Source organism: Astatotilapia calliptera, chromosome 15, assembly GCF_900246225.1.
Source record: "Astatotilapia calliptera chromosome 15, fAstCal1.2, whole genome shotgun sequence".
Taxonomy (NCBI): Eukaryota; Metazoa; Chordata; class Actinopteri; order Cichliformes; family Cichlidae; genus Astatotilapia; species Astatotilapia calliptera.
In genome coordinates this window covers 11,279,411-11,303,912 of record NC_039316.1, presented here as the reverse complement: position 1 = coordinate 11,303,912, position 24,502 = coordinate 11,279,411, and the positions used below count along the sequence as shown (strand labels likewise).

The 24,502-nt window shown below is 40.1% G+C and overlaps 1 protein-coding gene across 3 annotated transcripts; it reads left to right on the top strand.

Moving 5' to 3' along the window:
* The first annotated feature begins 10,694 nt into the window (after positions 1 to 10,694).
* On the top strand, positions 10,695 to 16,867 carry LOC113006886 (ubiquitin carboxyl-terminal hydrolase 37-like). Of its 3 annotated transcripts, none has more exons than XM_026143119.1 (23): positions 10,697 to 11,056; positions 11,415 to 11,470; positions 11,795 to 11,894; positions 12,004 to 12,087; positions 12,204 to 12,259; positions 12,364 to 12,492; positions 12,597 to 12,725; positions 12,830 to 12,958; positions 13,063 to 13,191; positions 13,295 to 13,423; positions 13,528 to 13,656; positions 13,761 to 13,910; positions 14,055 to 14,195; positions 14,319 to 14,384; positions 14,482 to 14,613; positions 14,706 to 14,829; positions 14,913 to 15,064; positions 15,170 to 15,269; positions 15,380 to 15,456; positions 15,631 to 15,739; positions 15,836 to 15,893; positions 16,055 to 16,212; positions 16,292 to 16,867. In XM_026143119.1, the coding sequence occupies exons 1-23, from the start codon at positions 11,030 to 11,032 to the stop codon at positions 16,307 to 16,309; spliced, it is 2,382 nt and encodes a 793-aa protein (XP_025998904.1). In that variant the 5' UTR covers positions 10,697 to 11,029; the 3' UTR covers positions 16,310 to 16,867. The 3 variants fall into 3 exon arrangements, with proteins under 3 accessions (XP_025998906.1, XP_025998904.1, XP_025998905.1); XM_026143120.1 differs by having other exon boundaries at positions 14,058 to 14,195; positions 16,292 to 16,357; XM_026143121.1 differs by lacking the exons at positions 12,364 to 12,492; positions 12,597 to 12,725 and having other exon boundaries at positions 10,695 to 11,056; positions 16,292 to 16,357.
* The last annotated feature ends 7,635 nt before the right edge of the window (positions 16,868 to 24,502 follow it).

Sequence of the window (24,502 nt, the reverse complement as noted above, 5' to 3'; positions counted from 1 at the left end):
TGATGACAGAATTATTTCCATGGTTAAGGAAAACTGCTTCACAACAAATCAAGAATGCTTTATAGGAGCTAAACATATCATAGTTTACGATCTAGAAGGCTTCATGAATGGAAAGAGGTCTGCAAAGAGGATAAAACAGCCGTTGATGATGTGAACGATGAATTGTGACATGTACAGAGTTATACTCTGCTCACATTCAGCTAAATGCTGCAAAACAGAACACAACTCTTCACATTGCAAATGGATAACAATCCAAAGCATACCGCAAAAGCAGGAGTTTCTCAAGACAAAGAAATGATATATTCTTCAGTGACCAAGTGGGTCACCTGATCTCAACACAACAGAGCATGCTTTTCAGTTACTGACTACAAAACTGAATGATGAACAACTCACAAGCAAGCAACTGAAGAAGGATACAGTAAATGCCCCGATTAACTCGTATGCATGCAAACATGCGCAGTACCAAAAAGAGAAACAGAGGTACATCCAGAGCCCAACCCTGAATGAATGTTCATTTTACTCTGTGCTCGCTTGATGTGTGGGATAGAAACAGAATAAATACTAAATATATGCTTTGTTTGTATTTGTCTTCACAGACTATTTAATGTATCGGCTGGTTAATTAGGTTTTTGTAGATGAAAATGATCATACAAAAAAAATCAAGAAGGGAAAAGAACTAGATTTGAACTTTTTTTCTCTCTTTTAATTTAAATTTTGACTTGTCAGTCAACTGTCAGTCAGCTCTGTAAAGGAGTTTCAGCTAAATATCTTAAAAAGAAAGAAGTATTTTTTTTTTCTTTTTAGAATATTACATTCTGAAAAAGATTTGGTCTAAAAGTGAAAGGAAAAACAGCTTAACAGAGCTCCACCCAGATCCATCAGATCGGGATCAGTTTCCTTGAGACGTTCTCGTTTTCTGGTAAATGGGTGGGATTCCCAATCCCGTCCCCCCAGGGAAGTACAAGTGCATGAATAGCTAATGTTCCAATCAGGCCTCCCCCGCTTTCATATGATGCCAGAGAATTTTTTTCTCCCCCTTAGAGAAACAATGTGAAGTCTGCTGGACACTGCTCAGAAACCTGATTGTTACAAAATGTTCCCTGGAATGGGAAGCTTCAAATATTTCCCTCCTTCTTTGCCTAAAACAAAAGGCCCAGATGATGAAAATGTGTGATTTCTGCTACTTTTGTCAAATGTTGAAACTGAAAAGTAATGTGCTTTGAGATGATGCCATTGATGAAAATGAGATTTGGTTTAAAGACTATAGCTGTGCTTGTTGGAGGCATTACCATAAATAGAAATGATAAAACTGGCTCTTACTGCGTGACCTGATCAGTGAACCAGGCCAGAAAAAAATCAGAGCAAACAGTAATGATTCTCATCAAAGACTTTGCAGGGAAATTGCAGGGATTTCATGCAAGGTTGAAGGCATCAAGTTGACCTTCTCATGACTTGTGTCCATTTTGAATGGCTAATGTGTCCAGACTGTCCATCAAGTGAAGCATCTGGGCCTTTTTCATGACAAGTGAGACGTCTGACATCGATCTGCTCACCACCTCAGAGCATTCCATTGTTGGGTCTCTGCTGCACCTGATATGAGATGCCTGCCAGCACTGCACTCTCTTAACAGAGCTTTAATTGTTTTGTATTTCTTCCACATTCTCGGGCGTGCAGTTTCCCCTCAGTATACACTCATACACATGTGCTTCCACACATGCCCACACATTGCAGGAACACTCACCAGACATTATTTTCTCTTTCCAGTGAAGTAAAACATTTGGCTAGCAGTAAAAACAAATAGAAGCATGTGGGAATTTGGCTTTTTAAAGAACCCCTGGCCCTAAAGTGAAACCACAGTTCATCCCAGCAGCAAGGAGGGCAGGATGAGAGATATTTACATGAAATTAAAGCCCTAAGATGGTCTAATTTTTACAAGATTATTTGGTGATAAACAAAAGTGGGGGAGGGTTCATGGAAAGTTTAGACACCATCTAAATTCTTTCTTTTTCTCCCGCTGATATATATATTATGATATTATATAAAACAGATATAGATGTTTGAGTTACTCCTGATTAGGCAATGTGGAATATTTGTTTCTCCCACAAAGAAGGATTAAAATTTCCATTCACATTTCCCATAACAACGCCACTCTTTGATAAATGTTGTTGTATGAGCTGCCATGTTTTTCTTTCTGGATATTTTCTGCTGTCTTTGCCAGGACCTCATTTACTCTTTTTCAGGCTGGGAAACGGGTTTTAGACACTGGGGAAATCTGGTGTGCCTCTGCCTCTCACAGCTAATTAGTGTGTGAACTAATTGCGTGGCTAACTTTAGCAAACCGATAGCCTACTTCCATCTGTCCGCTATGTATAAAGTAGGGAGGGAGATGTAGAAGAGCGTATTGGTGACATTCTAGCTCTTTTTAGAAATTTTTGACAAGAACTCTCACCTGGGAAGCCTGTAACCGGATCCAGTCTGGCGCAAATGATCTTTAGACAGAGTGGCATAAACATTTATGTTGTAATAAATAATTTTATGCTGAGAAATCATTCAGTAAAGCTTTATAAATCAGTGATATGCTGGACTGAGGAAAATCTGATGTGATCTGTCATCTCTGTTTAACTGTGGCTGAACTAAATACTGTATAATAAAATGGACCACCTATGTAATGTGGTCTGAAGCCTCAGTTTTAACATGGTGATCATCCTTATGATTCTTGGCTCCATAATTTGAGAAAAACAATAGCATTATATAATTTACCCCAAAATTAATCTGGGTACATGACTTAGACGAGACCATCCATTCATTTTCCCCCACAGAGTAGCTGTAGCCTAACCTAGATGTCATGGGGCAAGCCCGGTACACATGTCACAGAGATAAAACAGCGAGACAGACAAGCATTGAACGCCTACATCCAATTTAGAATGAACAGTTACCTAACCTGTAAATAATTTTTTAAGTGTAGGAGGAAACCAGAGAACACAGAGCAAACAGGCACAGGGAGAACATGCAAATCTCACATAGAAATGCTCTAGGCTGGATTTGAACTAACCCAGCACCTGGTTAGCATCTCCCTGACTAGTGGCAACTTTTGTTCAGACAAGACATTTATCCTGGAACAATGATATCACTTCAGGATGAAAACTTTATTGTACCACTTACAAGATTTTAACTTCATGCTTCCTGCTACATGATGACTGTTTTTTATGGAGGACCACAAGAGCCAAAATAATGAATTGTAGAATAAATTCTCCATTTGTAAATTCATTTTTGAATTCCAATTTAATTAAATGATTTTTAAAATACTTTTTAAAAACTTCATTTCAAAAAACCTTTTTGAATTCCAATTTAATAAACTTCATTTCAAAACCCTTTTTCCAATTGCACTTTAATAAACTGCATTTCAAAATCCATTTCCCTTTCCTGTTCGCTCAGGATTAATTTTTGGATTAGCTGTTGGATCAACAACTTCATTTTAAAAATACTGTGGCTATTCAAATTAGCCACACCGTGGGATGTAAGGAGCTCTCTGATTGGTTGGACAGACACAGGCTGTCTGCCTGGATTTTTCTAGCTCATAGCTTCGCCATGCTAAGCGTGTGTACTTGTACAAAGGCCGTTCAGCCTCGGGATTTACACTCGGCTCAACACGGATATGTGAAGAATGAAGGGACCCTGCAGCAAAATGAAGAGCGCAACCTCTGACTGAGTGCCTGTTTATGCAGTCTGACCACCTGTTGAAGGTAACGTGCTAACATGGCTAACGCTAGCATCACCGCACTTAGCCCCATTATTTTAAGGTCATCTTAGCTTATGAAATTTTTACGTGGCAGCTGTACGAGCTAGCTACGTGATTTTGTAAGCTGCTGTGCTCTTCACAAATAAAGCTGAAAGCAGCTCAGACTATTAGAACCAGCACTGAGGCCTGTTACGTTTATACAGTGTTAGAGCAATGGCTGCAGCCTACAGCCTTTAAACTAGCGATTAAAATGCTGACAGTAAACTCGTCAGTCCAGATGTTACCACATTACTTTATGATACTTAGAGTTAAAACAACTGAGACAGGCGGATTAAAATAACAGCTGTCAGTTCTCTCATTCCTTATATCAAGACTGGAGATCACACTACTGATTTCAGTTCATTTAATATGTGAGTGCACAGATTCATTCTCAACTGGACATAAATGATGATCAAAGGTTGTATATATGATAAATTCATCAAATCCCAGCCTCTAACACAGTGCGCTGAATCTTAGCTTTGAATGTCCAGTATATTCTAATCAGTGCAATTTAAGCATTCACTTAACCTACAGTATCTAAACCTGTGTGGCAAATGTGTGGTAAAGACACAGATAATGAAATTTAATTATTAATACAATATACATCATGAAAAACGAAAGCCGAAATTGATTCAGTTTAGTACTTTTTTCTGTATGCTCTGTGATTTTAAAGGCCTTAAATTCAGTGATATATACTGTAAATGATTTTCTCAGAGATCTTAAAGTAGTTAAATCACTGCTGATAGTCTGGTTGTTTATATTTCCTCTTGTTTTTGTCTGTAGGGCTGTTTGATGATGATTTGGACTCCTCTGGGAGATGAGGACACACCCACATCTGTTCCATACTGCAGCCATTGATGGTGTGACAGATGCACACACTGGAAAACCAGCGCCTGGACTTCATGCAGGAGAGACGGCCTCAGAGATGGACCAATCAGAGAGCTCCTTACATCCCACAGTGTGGCAAATTTGAATAGCTGCAGTATTTTTAAAATGAAGTTGTTAATCCAACAGCTAATCCAAAGGTTAATCCCTGAGCGAACAGGAATCAAAAATGGATTTTGAAATGCAATTTATTAAATTGGAATTCAAAAATGAATTTACAAATGGAGAATTTATTCTACAATTCAATATTTAAGCACAGAATTCTTTATTTCGATGCGCGTGGCTCTTGTGGTCCTCCATAGTTTTTAGCTTAGCTTCATCAGCTCCAAAAAGATATTATGTCATGGTAGGGCTGCTCAATTAATCGAATTTTAATCACGATTACGATCTGGGCTTTCAACGATCATTAAAAATGACTGAGCCGATTATTAGCCCCTCCCTCATTTATCCGCGACACCTTAAAGGCCGGTCCGTGAAAATATTGTCGGGCATAAACCAGTCCGTGGCGCAAAAAAGGTTGGAGACCGCTGATTAAGAGGACCCGAGGGAAGCTCGGAAAGCTAAGCAGAAGTTATTTGGAGAGGAGAGTGACTGCTGTTGGTTGAAAAGAGAGGTTAAAAAAAAAAAAACTTCAGTGGTGTTGCACACTATTTTATATTATTTTTTAAAGTCATTGTTAACCCTTTAAAGCCGGTCAGAGCAGCACGCTCCGTTTTGCGTAACTATTTTTAAATCCCTGTAGAACCTGAACCGTGTAAGCTAGCGCAATAATTTGTTTTACATATGAAACCAGAGGAGTTGTACTTACATCTGATGCCATCAGCTTGTCCTCGGTCACGGTTTCCTTCCACATAAAGCTTTGCAAAAACTGCATAAAAAGCGCTTGCAGGAACAAAAACACAATATTCCAGAAACAGGCTTTGCCGATCCGATCAGCTGTTCGTAGCACTTCCCACAGTGAAACAGACGTCAGCGCGAACGATCACATGTCCGCCATTCCCTGGCCGAAACCGGAAGTGACATCATTTTCGCGGAAAATGTAGTTTTTTACTTGTAGGCCTTAAAAGCCTATACTGGTCATGTTTGACTCTTCGGAATAGTTCCTGGGATGCTTAGAACTCGAATTGCGCTGCTGGAAATAGTTTATTTTGATGCACCTGCTGTTTTCTTTGCAAATTTGCATCATAGGATTGTTTTTTCGTTTTTCCTGCAGTGTATATAAAAATTGCTGTATCTCCAAAATAAAACTTTGAAGACACTCAAAATAAATTTCCTGTGGTGGGAAACTATTTTTTGCAACTTTTTTGTATTTAAAGTTTTGAGGGATAAGCCTCTTAAATTTCTCCAAGTAGAAATATATGTAAAAAACAAACAAAAACGATTTTCAATTTTTTTTTTGTAGTTTATTGCACTTTTTTGCAATTAATGTAGTTACTATGGACTTAATGCGTACATATTATTAAAATATGGGCTATAACAGTTGTATAGCAACTTGAAATGCTCCCACAAATGGCACTACAACATGTAAAAAAATAATATAAGCTCTGGCGGACTTGGTTCTATAGTAGGTCTTAAAGGGTTAAATAAATATCGTCAAATAATCGAGATCTCAATTTCAGTTAAAATAATCGTGATTATCATTTTTGCCATAATCGAGCAGCCCTATGTCATGGTTTGCTAAGAGGACTCGTGTACAGGACACACTGAAAGCAGGTTAACAATGTTTAACTAACAAAGTCAATATCAATTGAAAACAGCTGAAATAAACCAAAAAACTTTCTTTGAAGCAAAACTCAGAGAACTGTTAGTCAAAAGCAGGTAAGTAGCTGAGGTTTCTTTGATAATTTCACTGTAAGCTATATAAAGTTTCTATGAACTTGGCTTTAATATCATCGATTTCCTCGGATACAGTACTGTACAAATGCTTTGAGCCAACCTGACTTTCTTTGTATTTTTTCTCCAATAGGCACACCTCATTGTAGGCTTTTTTGAGGTCCTTGTACTTGGCTTCTTTCATCAAAATTAGTTTTTGTTTACTAAGCCCTGTAACACCAGCATGAATTATTCAAACATAAAAAAGGCACTCAATTCCATACTTACCCTTATTCACAACAACTTGGCATAGAACTGACTGAAATTGTGTCTCTAGGGACTTTGTCTGTCTGTCTGTCTTTGCCCATCAGAGACTCATCATTTGTCATTTCTTTTCTTGTCATTTCTGCAGGGAAGGGGTGGTGCAGCAGGTTTGAGGGGCAATGCCAGTAAGGCTGGGACACGAGCTGCAGCCTCATCCAACCTCTTTTTTTTTTTTTCCAGGTGCCCAGCCACCCTTCAGTTTCATCATATCATCCCAAACAATAGCTGTAAAGTTGGATGTAGGATGAAGACAGCAGAGAGAGCAAAAGAAACAGGTAAGAGCGGACAGGTAGTCCGAGTTAGAGCAGGGCGATATGACCAAAAATATTTATCACAATATACATTTGAAGATTTGCGATAATGAGCTTCTATCCCCAAGCCATCCGTGCCCTAAACACACACACCCGCCCTCTCACATCATCTATAATTGACTGAGACAGGACTCTCTTCCAGACACTCTAAACCAAGGCACAATGTACATTTCAATTCCTTTAATTTTAAATATGTTTATGTTGTCTATCCTGTAAAATAGTCAGATGTCTATTCATATTAATGTACAGAATTCACCTGCTTGCTGCTACTACTGCACATACTATATGTATATATATATATATATATATATATATATAATGTTCTTCCTCTACACCCCCCCCCCCCCCCCCCCCAATTTTTGCACATGTCGAGGAGCGTGTCAGGCTACATTTCACTGTGTGTTATACTTGTATAACTATGCATGTGACAAATAAAGAACCTTGAACCCCCTTGAACCCTTGAACGATATAACTGATGATATAATTGACGCGAGACAAAATACTTTACAACTCCACGACTTTATTAGTGCAAAAGAAACCCAATCAATGTATGTTCACTTAAACAAGCAGCTGTTTTTTATGTGCATTAAAGCTATATAAAAATGTAACAGTGCAAATAAAATCGTTTCGAGGTCAGTAAACACAACCAGGATTCATACATAAGGCACACGGGATTATAAGGGGCACTGTCGATTTTTAGAAAAATCAAAGGATTGATTTTAAGTGTGCCGTATTTTCCAAAAAACACGGTAATAACGACGGCCTGCTAGCATGCTCTACCAAAAATGTGCTTTGTTGTGTATCTGATGGACGAAAGCTAAACCAGTTCCACACCACTGAGGTTGCAGCATTTTTACAAACCAATTCTGGTTCATCCGTTTCATTCAGCGATCCACTTTCGCCCTTCTCATTCTCCGTCGCCAGCACGCTTTTTCCACCATGTGCGTATGAAAACAAAGGTACCGCACATGCGCGTTTTACCCATATTCTATCGCGATTAGGGATGGGTATCGTTTAGGTTTTATCTGATACCGGTGCCAAATCGGTACTTTTGAAACGGTGCCGGTGCTCAAACCGGTGCTTAAAGAATGGAGAACACAAAATTGGTCCAAAAACCTCTCATATTCAGCTGGTTTTTTGTAAAAAGATAACAATGTTAGCCTTTTCTGCAGCTATGGGGCATATATGGTATCACTCTTAGCTGGAAGCAGTGCTTAAACAATGGAAAAAATACAAACCTTGTCCAAAAACCTCTCATGTTTAGCTGTTTCCCACTTTTTCTTTGGTCATTTTAGCCTTTTTGGCCAGGGTGAAGGGAGTATCTGCCATCAACCAAGAAGACAGCCGCATGTAGCTATGATGATGTTTGCTAGTTCACCTTACATGCATTAATGTAATAACGTGGTTAGCCTACTCAACGTAAATTACACACAAACAACATTAAGCTACTCACGCAGAGAAGAACGGCTGCTGCTGCCATCAAATACGGCGCATTTCTCGGCTTTTAAAAAAAAAACGCTACGCGTCGCCAGGTGTTTCATCGGATTCGAGGTGTTACTTCCTTTGACAGTATCACAGTATCAGCTTAAAGCACTTGTTGCAGGCTGCTGAGTTTGCATATTTTGCTATGAAGTACAGCCAGACTTTTGACCGCTTCGCCTTGGACATTTTTAATCTGTAGCTCTGCATAAAAGAACGTACGTACCTGGCCCCGCCTACTATCCTCGGAAACGTAAAATGATTGGCTAGAAGTGTATCACAGCTCAGGAAAAAAAAGCACCGAAATAAAGCACCGAAATGTGCACTGCTTTTCGGTCTGGTTACTACCGTTTATGTCAGAACACCGGTACCCATCCCTAATCGCGATATTTCATTTTCTTGTTGTTGCCCAACATCATACCAGTATTACTGTGAACGGTATGATATGCCCTAGCCCTAGCCAGAGTTAACAAAAACTTTTAAAGCCAGTGTAGCTTCTGTTTTGAACACATTTATTGATGATGATTTTACATAAATAAGCAGTGTATTATACTGTAATCAGATGTGGATTCTCACTAACCGCTTTACTAGTAATTGTCACAAATACTGTTTATTTGCCGTATTTACAGATAGTGAAATAAAATGGAAAATAATTCTTTCATAATTGTATACTCAGCTTGGTCAAGATAATAACTCCAGAACAAGAGGCATAGGATTTTGAATTAATACCAATGGTGCATCTACTGATATTCAGTTTGAATATCAGTGACCTTGACCTCAAGGTCAAAGGTCAAGTTTTCTGAAAATCTTGTGAATGTTACAACTTGGTGACAGGAAGGAAGTCACCTAGTTTGCTCAAATTTGTACCATAGGTGTTCAGAAGGGTTAAAGAAATCTGAGCTGGCAGCAATCACTTCAGAGTGTCGGGTCAGGACACTTGCAAATGTTCAGATGTGAGAGGAACAAACAGGCAGAGTCCAGGAATAAAGTTGTCATTCTTTGTATTTTCAATTGAGAATGTGCCCGCAGCTGGGCGAGATAGAGTGTGTGTGTGTGTATGTGTGGTTTCTGCAGACAAAGCATAATAATACAATCAATTAGGAATCAGATTACATAATAAACATAAAGATACAACTGAGGTGTACTCAAGTACAGTATATAGCTAAATAAGCTGACATTATACTTCAGCCTGGTTACATAAACTTAAAGTCAGACATTATGCATTAACACACCGCATACAACTATGCACTGAAGGCAACTGTACATTGGTTTATCATCTGTTACACGGAGCACAGAATCAACAACACGATAACAACGAATCTCTCTCCTAGAAGCTAATTAGTAAACAAATCTGTTATGCTAGCGAACTACCACTTGTACATAATGTCACATAAACAGAAGCAGAAACTGCTGGTAAGTCATCACCCATACACAACCCTAACCCTTTTGTACAATAGGTGCAATTACTAGTAGGCTGAAGGGTTGCGCTAGGGGCCATCTGTAGAGATGTAGGGTCAACAACCTGTCTGTGAACGTGGACAAAACAAAAGAGATGATTGTTCAGGAGAGCACAGAGAGCTCACTTCCCACTTAACATCACTGGATCCTCTTTGGAGGTCGTCAAGAGCACCAAATTCCTTGATGTCCACCTGGCGGAGAACCTTTTCTGGTCCCTTAACCCAAGCTCCATAACTAAGGAGGCCCAACAGCATCTCTACTTATTGCGGAAGCTGAGGAAAGCCCATCTCTCACCATCCATTCTCACCACCTTCTACAGAGGGATTATCGAGAGCGTCCTGAGCAGCTGCATCACTATCTAGTATGGTAACTGCACCGTATCAGATCGCAGTACCCTACAACTAATAGTGAGAGCAGCTGAGAAGATCATTGGAGCCCCTCTCCCCTCCATCATGGACACTTTTAGCATTCATCAAATACACTCATGGCTGAACATGTTGTAAAGTATTTTGTCTAGTGTCAGTTATATCGTCAGTTATATCGTTATCGCAAATTTTCAAATGTATATCGTGATAAATATTTTTGGTCATATCGCCCTGCTCCACACACACACACACACACACACACACACACACACACACACACACACACACACACACACACCAAGTTACTTTTGCACAATACTCAGCATTTTGCACATATCCATTGCACTGTCTTGTCTTGTTTATTTTTGCAATTTTTTGCACATTGCACTGTACATTTCAAGCATGTACAGTGGGGTTGCTTGGAGACGAGTACCACACAGTTCCAATGAGCATACATTCCAAAATATGCAAACTAGCCCCATACATTATGATGACACATGTTCAGGGTATGAACATTCTATGCTGAAAGCTTATAAATATACAACTATTGAACTTGTTTTCAGTTGAACTTTTGCATAGCACAGAAGATTTTCACTGCGATCAAATTAGGTTCAAAGATGTTCAAACGCTTTTTTCTCAGAAAGGTAAGTTTGACGAGACTTGTAGCACATTTCTCTGTATATTTTCTTACAGTAAATAAGCATTTTGAAGCTTTTAATGGAGCTTCATAGATGATTTTTGTAAAAACTGAATTTTGAACCAAATGAAGTATTTTGTATTTCATACCATAAACTTTAAAACTCAAATTGAGGCATGAATAAATTGTTTTTAATTTATTTAAACATATTCATATCGGTCCACTTCATGAGTCGATAGCTCACTAAATTGATAAATAATCTAAAATAATACCAAATTTTCTAACTGGACACTTTTCATGTAGAGCCTCCCTTGGAATGTTTGTTTTATGCCATTACTGATGTTGGTTTTCTTCTTTCTAAACAGAGATCAAAAAACCAAAACGTGGCAGAGAAGGAAATTCCTTCTACGTCTCAACAGAGGTAAAGAAATGTGACTCTTTAATCCAATGTTGCCGGAGATATTTATAGCAGTGGTTTAGTGTGAGCTGTTTTATTTCCCTTTTATTGTTGTTTTTCTTCCGCCTTGTGTGTTTATATCGTTTTTACTACTTCTAGTTTTGTCTATTATTTATATCGATTCAGAGATTAGTTGAAAATATAGAGTGTAAATGTACAAAATACATGATTTTGTTCATTTTGGTATTTCATAACAGTTATTATTTTTTATTTGCAATATCCAGGATGCGCTCCTTGTTAAAAATTTCCACTTTGAAAAATAACATTTACACTTTTGTCCTCGATCAGCGTCCCGGATGCTTCTGTTGCTGCCACAACACCTAACCATGAAAATGGTATAAAGAAGAAGAAGAAAATAAAATGGAGACACTTCTTCTGCTGTTTCTCGGTTTGCTTTTACAGAAGACATATGAAATGCATATTTTCCTTAAAATGTATTTGTTAATTTTAAGTGACTTTTCTTTTTTAATAACATTATGTTTGTTCGTTCTCTACAGGAAACTGACAGCGATACAGAGGCAGAGACCCCCACTGTAAAGCCACAGAAAAAGTCCCGCTGGTCTATTTTCAAATTCTGGAAGGTATGTTTTATGGAAAGAGTCACTATCATCAAGCATTTATTCATCACAATGAAATGGGAGCAATTAAGAGCAATGAAGCACACAGCTATGTCCTGTCTTTTGGTTTCTTTCTACAGAGAAGAAATCAGGTTGCTCCAGAAACAACAGGGGAACCTGATAAAAAGAGTGACAAGTAAGGGAAACTTTAATCTTCTCACTTTAAAGAAAAAATCTTTTGGGATCCTTCTGGTTGCAGATTTGATACTTAATCTTCTATATATTTGTATATTTTTGCAGATTAAAGAACATGCAGCAGGACTGTACACCTGCCGAGGCAGCACCACCAAAAGAAGACTGCCTAGAAACAAAAGGTCGAGAACTGGTTGCTCCAGAAACAACGGGGGAACCTGATAAAAAGAGTGACAAGTAAGGGAAACTTTAATCTTCTCACTTTAAAGAAAAATTCTTTTGGGATCCTTCTGGTTGCAGATTTGATACTTAATCTTCTATATATTTGTATATTTTTGCAGATTAAAGAACATGCAGCAGGACTGTACACCTGCCGAGGCAGCACCACCAAAAGAAGACTGCCTAGAAACAAAAGGTCGAGAACTGGTTGCTCCAGAAACAACAGGGGAACCTGATAAAAAGAGTGACAAGTAAGGGAAACTTTAATCTTCTCACTTTAAAGAAAAATTCTTTTGGGATCCTTCTGGTTGCAGATTTGATACTTAATCTTCTATATATTTGTATATTTTTGCAGATTAAAGAACCTGCAGCAGGACTGTACACTTGCTGAGGCAGCACCACCAAAAGAAGACTGCCTAGAAACAAAAGGTCGAGAACTGGTTGCTCCAGAAACAACAGGGGAACCTGATAAAAAGAGTGACAAGTAAGGGAAACTTTAATCTTCTCACTTTAAAGAAAAATTCTTTTGGGATCCTTCTGGTTGCAGATTTGATACTTAATCTTCTATATATTTGTATATTTTTGCAGATTAAAGAACCTGCAGCAGGACTGTACACCTGCCGAGGCAGCACCACCAAAAGAAGACTGCCTAGAAACAAAAGGTCGAGAACTGGTTGCTCCAGAAACAACAGGGGAACCTGATAAAAAGAGTGACAAGTAAGGGAAACTTTAATCTTCTCACTTTAAAGAAAAATTCTTTGGGATCCTTCTGGTTGCAGATTTGATACTTAATCTTCTATATATTTGTATATTTTTGCAGATTAAAGAACATGCAGCAGGACTGTACACCTGCCGAGGCAGCACCACCAAAAGAAGACTGCCTAGAAACAAAAGGTCGAGAACTGGTTGCTCCAGAAACAACAGGGGAACCTGATAAAAAGAGTGACAAGTAAGGGAAACTTTAATCTTCTCACTTTAAAGAAAAAATCTTTTGGGATCCTTCTGGTTGCAGATTTGATACTTAATCTTCTATATATTTGTATATTTTTGCAGATTAAAGAACCTGCAGCAGGACTGTACACCTGCCGAGGCAGCACCACCAAAAGAAGACTGCCTAGAAACAAAAGGTCGAGAACTGGTTGCTCCAGAAACAACAGGGGAACCTGATAAAAAGAGTGACAAGTAAGGGAAACTTTAATCTTCTCACTTTAAAGAAAAATTCTTTTGGGATCCTTCTGGTTGCAGATTTGATACTTAATCTTCTATATATTTGTATATTTTTGCAGATTAAAGAACCTGCAGCAGGACTGTACACTTGCTGAGGCAGCACCACCAAAAGAAGACTGCCTAGAAACAAAAGGCCAAGAACTGGACATCAAGCCTCCACTGAACAGTTCAGAGGACCTAGTACAGGTCATAACTACAGACAATCCCAGGTAAGTGCTTTTAATATTTTGGCCGATTGCTGATCACAATAAGAATTAGATGTTTGAATGCTTTTCTCCAGAGAGACAATGTTTGTTTGTTGTCCTGTTGTGCTTGCTATGCATCCCTGACTCCTTTCTTCTTTCTGCATGCAGCAGCACCCATAAGGAATGTGGTGAAAGTTCCAACCAGGTTAGAAACACCACTGAACATAGTGAGCCATCAGACCTGAGTTGGGACACTTTGCTTATGGAGTTTCTGGCACAAGAGGATGGATTGGAGCAGGTGCTTGACATGTAAGAGAAAAACGTCCTCCAAAATGTTTAAACTTCAAAGCTCATGCATACATGCACATACACTGCTTAGCTTCTTGACATCTTTCCTAATTGTGTGTTTGTGTTTTTACCTTTTTGCAATAGTTTAGGGAAAAATTTGAAGGATAGAAAAAAAAAGAAAAATAAAGTTCAGACTGTGGACCGCTTCGGGTGAGTACACGTGGTGCACGAGGACCAAAGCTCTCTTTGTCAAAGTGGAAATGAGTTATTTTACACTGATAGTGTAAACTTTGTGTATGTGTGGCAGGTTTCCAAACATTGTAAACAGCTGCTACATGAACTCCTGCCTGCAGAGCCTCTTCAACAATGAGGAGTTCATTAGAGATGTCAGCCGTCAGGAGACTTTGTGGAGAGCAGTCCCAGAAGCTCGGCTCTTAAGGTGCGCTACGTCAACCTTCTACTTTCTTCAGAAACCTGAAGAACAAAGATATCTAACACCAGAAATGTCTGTTTACCCTTTCCTTTTTACAGAAGGCTCATGAACATCAGGAACTGTCATGAATCAAGAGATTATGACCTTAAAAAACGCCGCCTAATGTCTTTTAAGAAGGCATTCAGCCAACAGGTTCCTGAATACGAAGGCAGTGCACAGAAAGTGCGTCAGCTATTTGGACATTTTGTTTTTTGCTTTACCTTCTAATGTTTATGTTCTAAATCTCCTCTGTGTTTTTCTTTCAGGACGCTCATGAATTCCTAACCTTTTTCCTCAATGAGGTGAAAAGCCTCTCACCTCACCTGAAGAGGGAAGCAGCTCTCCTGGGCCGAAGTTATACCTGCCCAGTAGAAGACCATCATGTTTTCAAAATGGAAAACATGAGGACATGCAAGAGGTAAGCCAGTCTTTCAGAAACACAGGGCTGATTGCAACATTTTCATATACCTCTTTTCCACCTACTTGATCGTTACTTTAACTACGTTACTCCTTAAATGTGTAGCTGCGGTCACCAGTCATCACAACAGGAGGAATTTACAAGCTTGTCCCTTGACCTGGTTCCAGAGGGGTCTGTTGAGGACATGTTAGGGACATACTTGAAGGTAAGATCACAAATTCCAGTAGAGATGTAGTATCACTGATCTTGTGTGTGCGCATAGGTTGTGATTTTTTTTTCTACCATAAAGCCTGTTTTCTCTTTGCCGTTGTTTAGGAACAAAAAATCGAATTTACCTGTGACTGTGGAGGGACGACCTCGGAAGTGAAGCAGTCTTTTGATACACTGCCAAGGTGAGTAAGGTCACATCAGAATTGATCGACTGACCTGATTTCCAAACTGTGGCGCACTAAACATCAGAGTTTTTAAGACAACACTTGAGCAGTCATTTTCTCCCATCTTCGGTTTGTGTTTGACACTCATTCTTCTTATTTTGTACCTTGGGTTTTTTTTTTCTTTTCTGCCAGCGTTCTCATCTTTCACCTGAAGAGGTTTGGCTTTACAAAAACCCACAAGCTTCAGAAGGTGAATGACCCCGTCAGGCTGCAGAGGGACTTGGTGGTGTCATCCAAACAGGTAAAAACAGACTGCAGAACATCTCAGAGAATCAGCTTAATTATCGCACTGATGTGAGACTTTATGAAACTGATCTTTGGATTTGTTCCTTCTCAGGGTGATGGCCGTTATGAACTCATAAGCATCATTAGTCACTATGGAGGCACAGAATCAGGTAAAACAACTGACTTGTTACAAACAGAAAATGCTACTTTTGAGTGAAGGACTCACACACAAAAGCTTTTGATGTTTTAAGAAGCACTAAGTCCAAACCACTGTTTGCTTGAATCAGTTGACTTTTAGAAGTTGGATTCATTTGTCTTAATGTGATCTTAGGACACTACATCTGTCATTCTGTGCATCCTGAGGAGAGCCCACAGTCTACATCAGATCATTGGCTCACCTATAATGATGCACGGGTGCTCCACACAACTGGATCGGCAGTTTTTGAGGAACAGCAGCAGTCTGCCTACATCCTGTTTTACAAGAGAAATGTAAGAAGACACAGCAGCTGAGAGAATTTTGAAATGTCCTATTACCTTGTTAATCATTTTTCTCTTCATTCTAAAACAGGGTGTGGAAGCAAGTTAGAGCCATCATCGTGCTGAGAAGGAACAACCGTCGTCTCAGACCGCTGGTAAGTATTGCCCTTAGGAGGAAGGGTCCTCCCAGAGAGCCTGGTTCCTCCCAAGATTTCTTCCTCCAGGAGGGAGTTTTTTCTTGCCACCGTCGCCCCACATTCACCGGTCATTCACTAGTAGTGCACCACTACTAGAGATAGTCAGGACCAGTGTTTGGCTTGCTCTCTGGGAACAACAAATAAATTAATAATAAAATAAAATAAAGATATTATTGTCACGGGCTGAAAGCAGGGACTCAAGCGCAGAGCAGGTTGATGTCTCAAAACACAATTTATTTACACACCCGTGCAATAATATATACAGTGACGGGAAATTCAGGGTTCCAGGGGATTAGGGGAAGGCTCTCTCTCTCTCACGCTCGCTCACGTCCTCACACACGTTCGTACCGCGGGGAGGTCACAGGTCCGGGAAGATAAGCTGGAACAGGGAAAGGGAGATATCACTCACAAATCACGAAGGCATAAAGGTGTAAGACCACGGGAGCTGGAAAGGTAGACTAACGTCAGTAGCGCAATCATCCCGCGATGAGAGGATCTGTGACCCAGCCTCAAATAGAAGACGGATAATCAGCTGATCGCCAACAGCTGTGAGAGCCAAGGGCGGGAGCCAGCTGTGAGCTCCGCCCAGGCAGAGAGATAGGGGGAGAAAGAGAAAAAAAACACAAGTGTAGCCTTGTGAGGCCGGCTGGGCAGGCACGGGGACCATGACAATTATTTACTTATTTATTTATTTTTTATTAAAATTAACGTAACAACAAAAACAAAAATAACTAATAAAAACTAATTAACTAAGTATTCAACTGTGTTTTGTGAAATTTGTAATGAGTCTCAGTTAAGTTGATGTCACAGAAGTTTCTGAATCAACCATTTAGATTGTTCAACAAACAGATTTACTCAGGTAAAGATGGTAAGCTGGAGCACTGGTACCCTTCTAGTTCAGTTTAAGTTTTTAGACAAATATTCCCTCATTCAGTTGCAGTTTCTGCTTACATTATACATTATTTAGCTGCAAATGTTTAGCTGCAAGTAGCAAAGTCCAAAAGTGACAACATTTCCACTGCACTCTCTCCAGAAATGGCATATAGAACTTTTGATCAAATTAGACATTTATCCTTGAAAAATCCATGAAAATCTTTAATTGTACCTTTTATAACATTGTGGTGGGGCGTGGTCTGCGGTGCCGTGCAGGGAGGGCGGACGCACCTGCACGGCATCCTTAATCACGCCCGCCTAGTTAAAAACACGGGGACTCAGGGGTTTGGGGATTGTTGTGGTGAGATGTAAATAAAGATGGCTCCGAATGATACTCCGTGGTCCCGCCGTGCTTGAGATCGCCGTGCTCACCAGATCGGCCTCACCACCACCAGAGGCCAGTACACGCCACACCTCTGCCCAGCCACCTGTGAGCTGGGGCTCACGACTGTGCCGGCCGCGCCGGGTGCACACGCCACGCGTCCGACTTCCGAACCAGCTTGGCCTGCACCGCTGGATTCGCGGGCGGCCACCTGAACTCGCACCTCCCCGTCGCTTGGCCGGGGCCTGGGGGCGCCAGCTGTCCGGGCTGATTCCCTCTCCCACTGGCGGTGGGGGAGTAGGTTCGGCCGGATGGCTCCCCAGCCTCAATCAGGCGATGGGGGTATGTGGTGGGGCGTGGTCTGCGGTGCCGTGCAGGGAGGGCGGACGCACCTGCACGGCATCCTTAATCACGCCCGCCTAGTTAAAAACACGGGGACTCGGGGGTTTGGGGATTGTTGTGGTGAGATGTAAATAAAGATGGCTCCGAATGATACTCCGTGGTCCCGCCGTGCCTTATTCTCGCCACAAACATTTTAACAAGTTACTGTCTCCTGCTGCATGTTTCTTGTTTTGGCTTAACTTCATCAGCTCAAAAAACACACCGTGCTGTGGTTTACTGAAAGAACTCATGTACAGGACACACTGAAAGCAGGTTTACAACGTTTAATTAACAAAGTCAAGATCAGTTAACAACAGCTGAACGAAAGATTTACTTTTTCTCGTCGATAAAATGGTCAGATGAGGTCCATGCCAATGTGCTCAAATGGTACCTCCATTAAGGGCAGTAAGGGCATAAAGGCACTTTTGGAATGGCCAGCTGGTTCACCAGCTGACACCACTGGACGCACAACATCAGCGCACATCCAAACAGATTCTTGGCCAGTAAAATCGGTCAATTTTTGGGTCCAGAGTCTTATCTTATTCCAGGTGACCAGCCATCGAGTTGTAACGAGCCACCTAAAAAAATCATTTCTCAGTGGCTCTTCTGCGACCAACAAGTAGATGTGTTCTTCCATTTTACAAGTGTCACGACACGCTCAACATGGTCTGTCGTTACAAAATGTGGAAATGTCAGGGCGCACTATTTGACTATCAGCTCTCATCATTTGATCAAAGGGCGAATTGCATAGTGCCATTATCTTCTGTGTAGCGAATTGCTGGAACCGGCAAGCTGAACGCGGCCCAAACGCCACGTGTCCCTATTGGCTGTGTGTGCAGCCCTGCATACTGCCCTATTGAGCTACCAAACCCCAACCAATCAGTTTTGAGATTTAAGGGGTATGCTAGCCGCCAGCTAACCGCAGCCGTTACTCTATGCATTTCCCCCCGATCTTTCATTTCCACCAGTACTATGGGGTATTTGTGAATATCCATGACTGAGCCGGACAGGTCGCCAGCTGGTCTTTGGCCAGGGTGATGGCAGTTTCGAGGTTCACCGGCTAGTGATAGCAGACTCACTTCACTGTCCTGGCCGGTAGCCCCCCCCCACAAATTTCTCTAGCACTACCATTTTCAGCAATCCAGCCTTTCTAAGTGTGGGGCCAGGCTGCAGCCACCTGGTTTAGGCAGAGGACTGGTCCTCCAGCCCCATTTGCCCCATGAAAGTTGCTGTGATGGTCTTCTGGAGAGACTGATGGCAGCCACTTGCAACAACCGGAGGGCACGTTCCTTCCCTGGCCACCAACACACCTCCGCCAAGCGTTGGAAAACTTCCAGGAAAAGCTTGCTGTTGATTTAAGTCAAAATATATTTGCTGATGTTGAGTGTGTGGATATTCAGAAGGACACCCATTCCATAATACATCATTTCCATAAGTGTAAAATCACCAATTATGTTGTCATTAATGTCCAAAAACAACTTGGAGTTTATCACAGATGCACTTCTTACTACAGTCAGTATATTTAGCATGAAATGGAGTTGAGGAAAATGGTAGAATACTTAATATCAATGTTTTGAAGACTATGACATTAGGGACATTAGGGGATGTATTGGTTGGCACCATCACCTCACAGTGTGAAGGTCCTGGATTTAAAAAAATCCAGGCATGGTCTGTTCTGAGTGCAGTTTAGATGTTCTCACTGTGTACTCTGTCTTTGTCCTGGAGTCCAAAGACATGAATGTTAAATTAACCCATGATTTTAAAATGTCAATAGGTATGAATGGTTATCTTTTGTTCTGTGTTAGTCCTGCAGTAGACTTGTGATATGTTCAGGGTGTGCTCCACCTTCTGCCTGATGACAGCTGGGATATGATTAATTCCCTCCACAATCCTGAATTGCATAATTGAATGGATTTATTGCATTCAGATGATAGCACATATCTTAAAGATGTTTCAGAAAGTTGTACAAATAAAAGTATGTCAGCATGGCTAAACACCAGTAGACGTAAGTAAGGAAATTGTGGGGAAGGGGAATTTTTTTTTTTAACTTATCAGTATTTCAGTTCTTGAATTCGTTACAGTTTGTGGCTTTTTCATTTAGCTGTGCGGGCATGTTATAGCATTTGCAACTCACAAGTTTGTATAAAGAAGGCAAATCCAAAAAGCACTTCCGTCTGCCAGTAAATCTTAGATGGAAAAGTTTCAGATTGTGATAATAATGGTCCTTGTTTGAGGCTTTAAACACTGCTCCCTTTCTGGCAGACAAAAGCAAAGTTTGTCTGAGGTGAACCAGAAGCTCTTGAGATTTGATGACCTAGACTTCCCCTAATCTCTTTCTCAAGGTTAAGGCTGATGAAGAAAACAGGCTCCCTTTTCCAACGGCCTCCCCATCTTCCACCTTTTTTTTTTTCAACAACCAAGAGGATTGTGACAGCCAGAGTGTCTGCAATGAAGTTAAATGGGCGGATAGAGTTGCTCTCCTCTGCCCGATATGTGATATGTAAGGCAACTAAAATGCAAGAGACAGTGGAGAGAAAGAAAGATGGAGCAAGATTAGGAGGAATGTATGTTTGTACGTATTCGTAGTAGATCGGGTTTCTGGGAAATTGAGTAGAAAGTTATATGGGGTTGTCACACTGAAAGAGTTCAGTACAGGTAGACTGAGTCTCAGTTTCTGATTAAAGTGAACTTGTCAAGTTCATGTAGAGAAAAAAAAAGAGGCACTTGGCTAAAATGTCCACATCTGCTGCTAAATGAGCAGCTTTTTAAAAAGAGCTATGGCTGATATCAGAGATCAAAGGTTTTTGTCCTGCAGACCGATCACAATGAAAAACTTAACTCAAATCTTCTGTTTGTTTCAAAGCAAAGTGGAACCTTATTTAAAGATCGGCTATGCTGACAGCTCGATAACTTTGGAAACCTCACCTTTATACTTGGCCAGCCCATTTGTGTTATTAACATCCAGATTTATGTGGTGTTTTATTGTTTAAAACTTCTGGCTGTTGACAACATTTACTGATTCATGAATGGATTAAAGAGAGATATTCAAAATCCCCTCCGAAGAACACCGAAAGGAACTCCGAGGATTAAATTTTCAATTGTTAGTAGCGGTTTTTGTTTGACCCCAGACAACGAGCAAGGGAAGCCAATGTTAACTAAACAAATATAAGGGATATAAGAGATAAGGGATGTGAGAGGTAAGCATAGAAAGGAAGGGGAAATAAAGAAGTCTTTGTAATTTGGTCTTCAGTCACATACAGTGCTTAAAACATTTTTTAAGCCACCACCCAATGTAAGGCTAATGCTACCGCTCCTCTAATTTATAATACTGGTAATTAACAAAATGATGTTTTATGTTTCTGTAATTGTTAATCTACCTGCACTCCCACATTTAAAATGCATTTTTTTGGAGGGGGGTTGTTTTGCTTTTTACAAATTGTCACTATCCTTACCCATTAACCCCTGTGTGCAACTTTGGACAATTTGTGAGAAGGTAAATGTACATATACTGGCATTAGTATAGTGCAATAAATCTCACTAAGCACCTCAAGTGTTTGTTTTTTTGTTTGTTTTTTTACCGTGCATTGGGTTTTTTGTTTTTACGTATATCCATATAGCACAGTGCATTATTTCTATACACTATAATCTGCGCCATACCCAAAGTCACTTTAAAATCATTCATTAACCTAACGTGTATGTGTTTGGACTATGGGAGAAAGCTGGAGTATGTGGAGAGAGCCCACGCAGGAATAATAAATAAAAATAAAGAATAAGAAAAGAGAGGCGACAAAGAGTGATTCATTTTCTTCCCATGAATCAACAGCAGTCTGCAGAAAAGTTCTCTCTTGAATGTCAGACACTAATGGATTGCGGGGCTGCAGGTGTGTCTGTGCTCCTCTCACGCTGATGGTTTTTACGTAACAGCACAAGTCAGGAATCATTTCTGCAATCATTCTCCATTGTTGGTCACAGAACAAGTGTGGGCAACACATCTCCGGTTATATATGAGATGGAAACTTCTGGCTGGTACGGAAGGACAAACTGGTCACAGACATTTCATAAAAACATGTTCTGGAAATTATCTCATCAACATCCTGGTATCATAACTACAGCCTTTATAATGTGAGATGCGGTTTATGCTGGGACCTCAGCGCCACCCGCTTCTACATCCAGCCTTTCACGGTTGGTTTAACAGAAAGAAAAGAGTTTTGCTGTTTCATCGTTAATCGGTGAATTCAGCAGAATGGTAAAACTGTAAACTCAGAGTATTTCCTGGGATTTCGATGAGGTCAAAGATGGTGATGACAGACCTACTGCAGTTATTTAGATTAGATAGCAGCTTGTTCATTCTCTTTTTTCACTGTTGACATGGTTGGGTTCAGCCACTGATTAGCAGCTTTTGCACAGCTCAACCCACCTCAAATCCCAGAGAAATCCATTTAAATCAACTTAGTTTTTAATGACTTCTTTTATGCATTATTCATACTTTTTCGTCTGATCTGGCTTCCTGTTTACCTCCTGATGATGAACCTTTAAGTCAAGGGAAAAATATAATCAGCTTAAATAAAAATACCTACTGTACAGATATATTCCTCTCATCTTTTATCTTTTCTACAGTTGTGGCCAAAAGTTTGGGTTTTATTTATTTGGCAATAAAAGTTTTTGAAATTATTTAGATTGTTTTTCATATGTCATAGAAACATACAAAAATCATCTAAATAAAAAGTGAACAGCCAAAGTGCATGGAAATTCTGTTTGTCTTACAGGTGGGACTTTGACTTGAACAAAAATCCAAAAACTGCTCTGGAGACAAGTCAAAATATAATAGGTGTATAATTAGTGATATGGTACTATGCAAAAGTCTTGACGCCCCTCATTTCTTTGTATTTTGCTTCCAAGGAGCTAGAATTATTAGTGAAACATGTTAGCTGAAAACTTTACATCTAGTGGCATTGTGTGTATTCTGTCCTTAAAAGATTGAGGAAACTGTGTGGAGGACAGATAAGCAAAATTAAAACAACAACCAAGTTTTTCTATAACGAATGAAAATTTTCTGACAGTTATGTCCTTAAGAAATAATGTGGAAAATCCAGCAAAGACATGACACAGGAGCTGAAAGATGCATCTGACCCATCAGTTGATACTATTCACTGAAGCCTCATCAGAAATAGTCTCAGTGTCAAGAAGCCATTCTTAAGAAAGGGCATCAAAGAGAAGATATAGTGGCCCGCTAGAGACAAAGCACGTACAAACTCCAAAACACGTACAAACTTCGAAGCACGTACAAATTCCAAAACACAACGGAAGTGCTCCAGGACGCTAGGATCAGTGTTGAGCTCGATTTGCAAAATAAACAGCAAGTTTGTTGCAAACACTGGTGGAAAACACCTGCAAGGATAGAACAACCACACTCATATATATTCAAATAATTAATTGTGTAGCCACTATAGGTAACAAAAGCTCAACACTGACCCTAGCGTCCTGAAGCACTTCCGTTGTGTTTTGGAGTTTGTACGTGCTTTGTCTCTGGGCGCCACTGTACAAAAACACTGCCAGTGCATGAAAAGCACACCTGGATAGAAAAGACACAATGGAACATCAGTAGTCATGGACTGGCCTCCCCAGATCCCAGACCTCATCATTAAATGAAGCAGTGTGGGATCATCTTGACAGAGAACAGAACAAGAGGCAGCCAATATTCAAAGAGCTTTTCAATGTCCTTCAAACCTTGAGAACTATTCCTGAAGACAAGAAATAACAAGAAAGCTTGCCTAAGAGATGTCATGCTCGCTCTGGCCAAATTTCCCATTTTCACAGCAACAGATAAATAAACCAGGGGTCGAGTTTTACACAGTAAACTATTTTTGTTTTTTATTACTTAGTGTAAAATGTAGATAGTTACATTTTCTTACATGAGGATATTTTATTTATAATTTAAGGAAGTTCCTCAGTTTTAAATTGAACTTCAAACTGGTAACAGACATGCAGAATCTAATTTTCAAAACTGCCATTCATTAATAAAAAAGTAACCAATCCATCTGATTCATCCTCACAGTTAATTACGTTATTGTTACTCTGGCACTCATTGTGATACTATTTTTCTTATTGCAATCACTTTCTTTCTAAAGCATCTCAGAGGTTGTTTTTTTTAAACATAATTAGCACTCCCACTCATGTGCTACTGTAAGTACAAAAGCCACCAGTATTTTCCCACTGCATCAGCATACATAATGCGGGTGCCACACGGACAGTGATCAGAGTTGGCATTACACACCCTCTGAGGCATTTCCTGTGGCGTTTCCTGCTTTCTTCATGGCTTCATGTGCTAATGTCCATTAATCCTGGCACACTCGACAGCTTTTTCTGTCCCAGCGTCTGATAACACAAAGGCGCTCTCTCTCTCACTTTCTGTCTCACAGTCGTTGCTCTGGACTGAAAGCAGCAGAGCGGGTCGCCCAGTATTTCTCAG

What these genes read in the sequence shown, in the direction of transcription:
- LOC113006886 (XM_026143119.1), top strand. Translation starts at nt 11,030, where the DNA reads ATGTTCAAACGCTTTTTTCTCAGAAAG. An exon ending in CCTGATAAAAAGAGTGACAA is followed by an intron (nt 13,424 to 13,527) that starts GTAAGGGAAACT and finishes ATATTTTTGCAG; the next exon opens with ATTAAAGAACCTGCAGCAGG. An exon ending in CCTGATAAAAAGAGTGACAA is followed by an intron (nt 13,657 to 13,760) that starts GTAAGGGAAACT and finishes ATATTTTTGCAG; the next exon opens with ATTAAAGAACCTGCAGCAGG.